This window comes from Pteropus vampyrus, unplaced genomic scaffold, assembly GCF_000151845.1.
Source record: "Pteropus vampyrus isolate Shadow unplaced genomic scaffold, Pvam_2.0 Scaffold43, whole genome shotgun sequence".
Taxonomy (NCBI): domain Eukaryota; kingdom Metazoa; phylum Chordata; class Mammalia; order Chiroptera; family Pteropodidae; genus Pteropus; species Pteropus vampyrus.
Genome location: NW_011888824.1, coordinates 2,589,253 through 2,600,035, shown reverse-complemented (window position 1 = coordinate 2,600,035; position 10,783 = coordinate 2,589,253). Strand labels below are relative to the sequence as shown.

The following is a 10,783-nucleotide window of genomic DNA, read 5'->3' as shown; positions in this document are numbered from 1 at the left end:
TTTAATTTATTCCATAGGTAATAATGCATTTATGAAGTACAAAAAAAGAAAAAGTACTTTTTTCTATCAGTATTTAAGAGTTTCCTCATTCTTTTTTTATGGTGCACTAATTTACTACGTAGACATATAATTTATTTAACCAGTTGCATATTGATGAGTGTTAGATCATTTTCAGTCTTTTGCTATTACAAAAAATGCTGTAGGAATAATATGTATATATGTAATATCTGTAGAATAATTTCCCAGAAGTAGAATTTCTAGGTCAAAAATTCTATGCATATGTAATTTTGATAGTAATTGCTGTTTTATACTCATACTTGTAAGTATGTGAGAATGACTGTACCCCCTCAGTTGCCATCAGGGGATATTACCAATATGTGGGGATTTGAGAAAATGGAAAGTTTATTATTATGGTTTTAATTAACAGTTCTCTGTTATTGAGTGAAGTTTACTATCTTTTCAAAAGTTTAACAGCCATTTATATATTTTTTCCTTTGAATAGTCCCTTGATATCTTTTGTCTTGTGTGTGTGTGTGTGTGTGTGTGTGTGTGTGTGTGTTATGCTGGCCTTTTTTTTGTCATTATTGTTGGTTTATAGGAGTTTTTTAGGTATTAGGGGAAAACGTTTCTTTATCAGCGATAGTTCTTTTTATTTTACCAAACTGGTTTCTCCCTGTTCTTGTGAAAGCCCTGTGAGAGCATGTGGGCTTCATGAACCTTTGGAGGATAATGCCTTGGCAATTTCTCCATTTTGTACATGGAAAACAATACATGAGATTTTATTTCTTCTGGTGTCAACCATGCTAAATTATTTTTTTCTAACAAATTTACTATTCTACCCAGGTATTTTCATAGATTGTATTTTTTATCAAATGTTGTTATACCCTTGATACATTTTTGTCTTCCTGATAGATCAATTACCCAAAAATAAACAACAAATGAACAGCCAATTGAAATCTCTCCCTGTGACTGTAGATTTGTCTAGTTTTCCTTGCAATGCGTCACTTTCTGCTCTCTAGATACTAAAGCTATATAATTAGATACTTTCAAGTTCAGAATTATTTTAAGTATATAGTAGATTCTTGTTTTTGTCTATTTTGTAACTTTTTCTAACCAAATTTTCTGGTATCCCACTGTATACCAGATTTTAAAATAATTTCATGGCACAGCAATTTTCAGAAAAAGATAAATTGCTTTAAGAATTTATTAAAATCCTAGGAAGGTCGAGTAGATGCAATGCCTTGAAACAAAAGAATACAGGTAATGGCAATATTTAGAGAATGCCTAAAATGTAAACAAATGAATTGCATTCCATATATTTAAGGTCTATAAAATTTCCCAATTACTTCAATACTTTTCAGTAAGTAAATATGAATCCTCATCTGCATGGCTAATTGGGAGAAGGGAAGTTTATCTTTATTTTTCCAAGAACAAACAAACGAAAGCTGATATTTAAATTTTGATGAACTTAATTGTTAAATTATTTCCAACATTTTGTAGATTCACATCTCTTTGATCAATGGGAGACCAAGTGCTGATGACCCTTCTCCTGAACTGCTAGAATTTACCTCAGCTCGCTACATCCGCCTGAGGTTTCAGAGGATCCGCACCTTGAATGCTGATTTGATGATGTTTGCTCACAAAGACCCCAGAGAAATTGACCCCATTGTCACACGAAGGGTAAGTTATGAAGAATCATATTGCAACCTGTGAATGATAGTATAGTACACTTCTTAATTGTCTATGAAATAATTTTAAAAGATATCTTTCTATAATTTGTAGGAGTGGTTGTTATCAAAGACTTTAGAATTAAATAGAACCTTTCTTCAAATTTAAGCTCAACCACTCATTAGATGTGTAACATTTATCAAACTTTTAAACTTCAATTTCGTATTTTGTAAAATGATCATAATGCCTAGTTTATAATCTTAGTTTTGAGGACTAAGTTAGTTTTGTCACTTTAGGCGACCTGAACTATTATCATAGTTGGCTTTGGAGAGTTACTAATAGGAAGTTAAAACATTCTGTCTGTAACCCACACTAACAAATACATTTTATATCATGACATAGACAGGTGCATGCACACACACACACACACCCACCCACACACACACACCAATAGATCTTAAACTTTAATGTGCATAGTATCAACTGGTGATATTGTGGAAATGCAGATTCTGACTCAGGAGATCTAGGGCAGAATTAAGAAAGTAAGGTTCTAGCAAGTTCACAGTAATGTTGATGTCTCTGGCCTGTGGACCATTTTTTCCAAATAATTTAGTTTTATGCTTTATTAATGAATCACAAGCCATAGTTTAAAAAAAGTACTTTTCTATTTTTCTTTATGAATAGAGTATCAGCAAAAAGGTTATAACATCCTGTCAACAGATCTTTGAAAACGGGAGCTAACAGAAGTGCTGTTTTCCAGTGTTAAACTGGAATTTGCGGGATTATGACATAGATGAAGAGCTCAGGTTTCTATGAGTGATAATTGTGCTTCCTTCTGTATATCCTTCACCATGTGTTCTGGTTTAAGTCACCTCCCTTATATGCTGCTACATAACCCAGACATCACCACAAGAGTAATTTCAGTTATAAGTCCATGAAGCAAATCCATGCTAAGAGAATGTCTACTGTATGAGTAGAGGCGGACGTGGAAAAAAGAGTGTAGGGAGAAACTAAGACTGTGGGCAAAGCACTTAGTTCTAAAATGGTGCTACTGCGGTCAGACTATTGCCACCAGATGCCAAATTATTCAACCATTAGGCTGAATATTGAAGGGCAGTGTTTTTCATGGTCCATGAATACCCTTCATGTATTTTCTCTTCTCATTACTTAAATTACCCACACCTAACTAACATCTCCATCATTACAAAATAAGTTTTAAAGTTTTATTATCCCCATATGTTCATTGTTTTAGTGCCCTGTATTTTCCAAACCATAATTTACCTTGTATTATACTTCAGCATATTGTAAATTATCTTATGCAAGAGTAATCATTATTTTATAACAATGTTTAGATTCTACATTTGTTAAAAAATCACTTTTAATTATACTTTTGGCATGACTTAAAAATATATACCAAGAAGACTGAATAATTTTGAAGTGAAATTTAATCTTTCCTGACAGTGTATCTATCAGAGGGAAAAAAAAATCAATGGAAATAAATGTGTTCCTTTTATCATCTTTTGCAGAAGGCAAAGCAAAGCTTGGGGTACACATCTATTATTTAGAACTTCATTGTACATGAGCCTTTAAAATAGTGCAATAAAATTTAGCATTTACATATGTTTTTTGAAAGTAAAGTTTAGTAAACATTACATGTAAATTTAAATATATAATAATAGAATATTGAATTTTAGCTTCTCTTCGTGACTCAGAAGTGAAACATTACACATTTATATTTAAAACAGATTTTCCAATTTTAAAACCATCTACAAAAACTACTCTATTAGCTTTCCAAGTAAATATTTCTATTTGTATCTATATTATTACGTGATGAAGTTAGTAAAAAGCAGACTTTACATTACCTAAACTTCCTACAAATTCCATTAATTTGATGTCTGGGTATATCAGGTAAGGTAAGGTAACAAAAATGTTATAAAAGACACTATATATAAACAATAAAAACAAACAAAAATAAAAGAAGAAAGAAGTAAATGGAAAAAGAGAATTTGTAGCCAGGGAACTCAGATATCTGTCTAGCAAAAATTATCTCAAATTTTTATGTGAATAATTGGAATAATAGAACTATCTGCCACCGAGATTATTATTTGGATTACATGTGATAATGTGAGATACTCTTACAATTATAAAATATTATATAAATATTAATTATAGTTTTAAAGAATAATCCAGTTCTATACTTATAAATATTCTTTAGAAAATAGCTGGATAGATTGAAATAATTAGAAACACAGCTCCATATTAACTTCAGATAGGAAAGTAATTGCATGGACATTTTAACATAAAAATTTTAAAAAGCAAGTGTGCACATCTGGTTTACTCTTCACATTAAGTCAACCTTGCAATGAGTTACTTTCTATTTCCTTCTTAATATGGTTAAAAATGTATTTTTATGAGCACATTCCCCTAAGTTTGTTGATTCTTTGCAAACTTATCATATAAAACAGTCTGCATATAATTCATGAATACTAAGATTTCTAAAACTACAATAAAAGATGTTTTCTTTCAAGAAACTAAATACAACTTTCATGAAGAATTAAACCAACTTGCTCTCAACAACAGATACTCCAGCATGGACTTTGTACTGTCTATGAGAAAGAAAGATCTAAAATGCCTACCTAACATAAATTAGAAGTATTCTTTCTTTGGGCCATGATTATAATGCGAGGAGTTACTTGGTCCCTTTTGTGAGCCCTCAGTTGTCCTGTAGAAACAGGAACCTGCTTCAACCTAAGGGTAAAAAAAGAAATCAAAGTTTTTCCCTTTGTTACTTTCATCTCGCAGTCATCTTAACAGGATTTCTCTCTGGATTGCTTTTTCAGTATTACTACTCGGTCAAGGATATTTCAGTTGGAGGGATGTGCATCTGCTATGGTCATGCCAGGGCTTGTCCACTTGATCCAGTGACAAATGTATGTATATTTATAGGATGCTTAGGCAAAATGAAGCTCTGAACTGTAAAATGCTTTATGAGAGGCTTTGCTGACAGGGATGCTGTGAACGGGTGTCTGGTCCCGCTTAGGCAGTGTAACAGAAAGCTGTGCCAGGGTGAAATAGAGCTGGTGTTTAGAATGATAGACTTTGAAGTCAGCCATCACAGTATCAGAAAACAGATTAGTTTTTTTTTTTTTCATCCCAAAAAGGCTACAAACTGGTATATCTATTTTGAAACCTCTCTAGCTATGACAGCCTGCTATATGATTTAGCTTTAGAGAATGCCTGCCATCAATCAACTTGACCATTTCTTTTAAAAGTTTTCATCAAAAAAGCGAATGCAAACAAATGAAAAATGTATATGGAAATAAATATAAATGGCTGTGGAACAGGAGACTGAGGGGAGGGCAGGGACAATAAGGAGTGGGGTAAAAGAGAATATTCAAGAGAACATTGAAACTCTCAGGCTAGAAAATGTTGGAATGCTTTTGGATCAATTTTTTTTATTAAAGACAACATATTAAGTGAACGTAACCTAAAAAGAAGATGAATCTGTTTTTCTCAGTTGCAAACAAGCTAGTGAAATATAAAATCATTTGCTATATAGTATATGGAAGAAATATGTAGACTAGTAAGATGTGTGTATATGTACGTAGCTACCTATATAGAGATTTTTTTCCCCTACAAAAACTGTAATACAAATGGCATTTTTCTGAAAGCCTGTTTTCTGACTAATGCATTGTAATGTTACTTCCTAGGGAAGATTCAAATGCCCTGGTATATTTATCTAGGCAAGTTTGTGGTGCTGCTTCCTGCAGTGTGTGGATACTGTCTTTCAGGTGTCATGATGGGCAGTGCTCCCCAATCTTTGAGAACCCATAGGCAGCCTTGGAGAGCCAGTTCCATGTGATGAATCAAGACTGTGCTCAGAGTCACACAGATGGGAGATTCATCCTGGAACATTCACTTTCTATTCTAGTTATGCCTTTTGATGCCTAGGAATCAACTTCTTCCCCTCAGCTCACACTTTGTGAATAGAGCTTTGTTAACAGTACTTTGCGGGAAACCTTAAAATGAATACAACCCAGAAAACTTTCTCAGGAAGCAAAGAAGGGATCTTAGACTTCAAGAATACTCTCAGTTGGGCCTCTGCTCTCTCTCGAGCTGGAGCCCAGTGATTCCAGAACCAATCTGGACCTCCCTAATCTGATGTTGATCAAATATACTCACTCCCAAGGCTGTCACCTCTTCCTTCCCAGACTGACAGGAGTTTTACATTTTGGTACATAGTCTAGAAATTTTCTCTTCTTTTCATTCTACCTTTCATTTATGGTTCTAAAAACTGCCCAAAGTATGCTTTCCCTCCTCTTTTTGATTAGAAATCCCGCTGTGAATGTGAGCATAATACATGTGGTGATAGCTGTGATCAGTGCTGTCCAGGGTTCCATCAGAAACCATGGCGAGCTGGGACTTTCCTGACTAGAACTGAATGTGAAGGTATGTTCCTGAAAAGCCAACAGCATGTGTAATTCTTCCTTTTCTGGGACACGGGTAATGTAAACATATGGTGATTTTAGGCAAGCACATATTTCCAGTTTCTATATTTTTTTTCAAGGCAATAGCTGATAAGCTCTTCTACTCTACTATTTCTGTTACCCAGCCTTTCAAATTGTTTTTGTTTTGTTTTGTTTTGTTTTGTTTTGTTTTGTTTTTGGAAAACATTTACCAAACACCTAAGAATTTATCACTGTATGAGAATTATGAGAAATAGATAAAAGCATAGATAAAAGCATACTTGTTGTCATCAGGGTGAAACTGAAGCTTACAGCATAATATATATGTAGACTAATAGAAATGTAAGTAAGCATTCAGCAAAACCTACACTGTATAGAGACTAGATTTCTAAACATGTGTGTTACAAAATGCTTCTGAAACCAGTATTGTTCTATGTACTCCTGCTTGCTCCTTTTGCGGACCCTCACTCGACTGCTTACCTCTAGTAAATAGTTTTTGAATATCCATCATCTAATTAAGGGCGAAAAATAAGGAGTGGGGAGATTGTGCCTTGTGGGTTAGAGACAGACAGTTTGGGGGTAAAAAAGCACTCTTTCATTAGTCAAACACTAATGCGTGGTATTTGGAGGCAATACCTTGGAAGAGTACAAGAGTGAAAGGTAACAGAGATGGCAAGAAATCAAATTTGCGGATAAAGAACATTTATTTTAATAATAAGCATTAATATTTTAAATGTATCATTTCTCATTAATGGCAGTATACAATGCTAATATTAGAAATGGCATCAGTGACGATCATTAGCATAAACTATGCTATAGCAATTATTGTACAGTGACAACCAAGAAAAAAGCTAATAATGAAAAACAGTAAAACAACTGGTTATGCAAATATGTGCCAACAAATATTCATTTATACTTTAATATTATCACTTTTGAAGACAACTCATATGTCCAGTTTTTCTGAAAGGGAAATATCCAAGCGGTATAGCAAATGACTTTATACCCTGATATTGCCAACTGGTCCAACATGGTGACAGGGATATTAGAGAAACCTGTGCTTCTGGCAATATGCTCAAGCTAAGACAAGACCTAAAACAAAGACTAATGCTGAACTATAATTTAAAACTAGTCACAAGGTCCAATGCAATTGAAATCAAATATTAATATTTAATGAATCGGTTTCTACCACATTTTTTTCAGTTCAGTGGGTATATATGACTTCCAGAACAGGCTTGGTAGATACCCTATTTATTGAATATATTCATCGTGTGTTAGGTGTCAGACATGGTAGGTCTTTAAAACTATTGAATTATAGCGAATTTTAATAACAAAGCATTCCACAACTATAAAATACATTTTCAATTCAGTTTAAGATTCTTTATATACTATCCAAGTAGTGGATCCCTTCACTTTCTGAATCCACCTCTTTTGTTTTTTGGTCTGTGTCTGCCTGCTTGTGACATATTTTGGTTTATAAAACACCCATTATTACTAAGACATATCTGGAGGAATGGGCTACCCCTCAACTATTATAGAAGGGCATCAGGGCTCTACCCCATTCCTGACAATCCCTCAGGTTCTCTACTACTTCTCCCAATGAGAGCAGACATTCTTTCCTAAGAGTGAATTTAAGTTAACTGCTACTCATGGATATTTGCTCTCAAATTTCTTTAAATTTTAATTAAATTTCTCTTCTGCTTGTGGAATATTAGCAGTGGGGGTAGCATTTGAGGATAGTGATTCTCACTATCGCCTCTGATATTCTATCACAGGTATAATTATGTAATGTTAAGGGGATCTGCAAAATCCTTTGCCACTCTCCAATTGTGTGTATGTGTTTAAACAAGGCAAAAAGGATAGATCAAACTTATTAGCAACAAGGATGCTCAAAATGGTATGAAAGATTTCCATTTGCCACTATGCACATTTTTTAAAAGGTAGAATTATGAAACAATTTTATCTTTCTTTATGGGGCAGATGGGAGGTTATATTTCCAAATTGAAAAAATAAAATTTTTTTTTTAAACCACAAATTAAGATATGGGTCTTAACCATAAAACATTGTATAAATGTCATGCTTTGAGCAATGTATGCATTTCTAAAAGCTTATATGAAAAAGTTCTTTTCCAAGTTACGTTGTGTTCCAGCTGTTTTAATGGTTAGAAAAATCCTTCTGTAACATGAGAAATCCTTCTATAAAATGAATAACCTCCTTCTAATCGATTTGAATTTAATTTCGATTTTCACCAATCTAGTTTATTTATTTACATGCATGATATCTCTAAAGAGCAAAGAATATTTATTCCACTTCTACGCCCGTACTAAACGACAGTTTCAATTTTGTGTTTTGGACATTCTATGAAATAGAAAACTGTTGACAGTGAAAATGGCTCTTTTGAGTAGGTACTACCCATGTCCTCTAAGCTGTGTAGGCAACGGGCCTTCTCTGCATGGAATGTGAAGACAGTCTATAAACACTCTCAGCAGCACTAATTCTAGATAATGTGAAAATAAATTTGTATTACTCTCTGTTTCCTTCTACTTACATTAACAGCAGACATCTTGACTGTTTCTTGCACTATATTTTTACAAAAGGATTTTAAAGAATTTCTGTGCAGTCTTAAAGATATAAAACTACTTATAATGCCTATTGATTTATAGTTATTACTATCTGTTCCCTAGAACAAAGTTTGAAAACTCTCCAATGATAGAGCAAAAATACTGTATTCTAAATCAAAAGTCAGCAGACTAGGGAAAGCATTTGCAACAAATATGACAAAGAGATAATATCTTTACTATGTTAAGTTACATAGCAATAAGAGAAAGTCAATAAACCTGTTAAAAATAGGCAAAGATCAAAACAGGCATTTCTCAGGAAAACAAATGACTTATAACCATATAAAAAGATGATCACATTCACAATTAAGGTAGTACGAATTAAAACAATTAAAACACTCCTTTGAACTTATCAAAATGTTCATTCATCCACTCAACAAATGCTTACTATGTCCAGGAACTGCATTAAAGCGGTTGATACAATGTTGGTGAGGCTATGGGGGTAGAATGTTATCATCATTATTGGAGAAAGAGTAATTTGACACAGCATTCTTGGAAGGGAATTTTTCAAGCTAATTAAAATGAAAATTTTACACACCTCTTGAACTAGAAATTGCACTTTCAGGAATCTAGCCTGTAGATATACTCAGGGCATATTATCATGATCCTTGCCATTACCACACAATTGTTAATATTACTGCTACTAACAATTATGGAGCTGAGTATTTTTTCACTATGTCAGGCATTGTGCTATGTATTGGATTCTAAAAGCAACCATAAGAGATAAGTACTGACATGATACACTGAAGCTTGAATTTTCTCCTCTAAGCCTTCAAGTGGAAAGCAGTCTAACATTAGAACCCCACTCCTACCCCCACCTCCATGTCTTCCTAAGTAAAGGAGAAATCTGGAAACAATGTAACTGCCCACTGATAGGGACTTGATATGCTACTAGAGAAAGAGCTATGCTATTTACTGTTAGTAAAATGAAACAGTTCAGAACAGTATATAAATGTCCACTTTTGTGGGGGGAATAAAAAAGGAAATTGACCTGTGTGTCATGCACACACACATGTATATATGTGGAAATCAATGTGAGGACATTTAAGAAACTTGACATTTGAGGAAAGACACTTAGCATAATATCTTTTCCCTAGTTCCCATCATAAATAAATTCTTCCTATTTTTCAAAGCTTTATCAAGTTCTTTCTGGGGAAGTGATTTTTTCACTACTCTGAACTCTTATAAAGTGACATGAAAAAGAAAAGGAGAAGCAAGAGGAGAAGAATAGGAGGAGGGAGGAGGAAATATCAATTGAGAACTTATTTTTAAAGCATATATTAATGATTTTACATGCGTTTTCTCACGTAATGCTTTTAAATATCTGGTAATTATTATTGATCACTTTTACATGGATATGGAGCCTCAGTGAAATTAGAATTTCCCTGCATCACATGACTACAAAGTAGTAGAGAAGATACCCAAATCCAGGACTGTTGCAAAATAGCATGATCTCAGCTGCTAAGCAAAGCAGCTCTCATTTTGTCCTGATTATTTGGCACTTATCATACAACATATCTCTCTCATCAGATAGAACATGAAGGCACTGGGACAGTGGTTAATCATGGAGATTCTGGAGCCTGACTTCAGAGTGGTTTGCAATACTGATTTGGTTACCTTTTACAAGTTACTTCACTTCTCTGTGCCTCAGGTTCCTAATATGTGAAGAGAGGTTAATAATAGTACCAGACACATAAAGCTATTTCAAGAATTAAAATCAGTGGTGATAAACAGAATAGAAAGTGGTTCATTTTATATATATAAAACAAACCCTGTTTTAGTTATTAGTAGTAAAAGGAAGAAACTATGTCCTAAACATTCGTTTTTACTCTTAAGATCTAACATAGAGAATCACATATAATAATTATTCATTACCTATTACCTGGATATTAATTATTCAGAGCCATAGTTCAATAATTTACTGTTTTTCATAATAGGAAATTTTAGGTTGAACCGTATGAAATTTCAGTTTCATACAATCAAATCAGTCAAATATTGGAAATTTCATATGATTCAGTTTATATATTTTAATTA

At 33.4% G+C, this 10,783-nt stretch overlaps 1 protein-coding gene across 1 annotated transcript in view; it reads left to right on the top strand.

Moving 5' to 3' along the window:
- Positions 1-10,783, top strand: part of LAMA2 (laminin subunit alpha 2) — a 391,580-nt gene that overhangs the window by 76,954 nt on the left and 303,843 nt on the right. Inside the window, exons 5-7 of the mRNA XM_023529836.1 lie at positions 1,501-1,680; positions 4,509-4,598; positions 6,000-6,117. Of these exons, the coding sequence (XP_023385604.1) occupies positions 1,501-1,680; positions 4,509-4,598; positions 6,000-6,117 (388 nt within the window). The remainder of the gene's footprint in view (positions 1-1,500; positions 1,681-4,508; positions 4,599-5,999; positions 6,118-10,783) is intronic.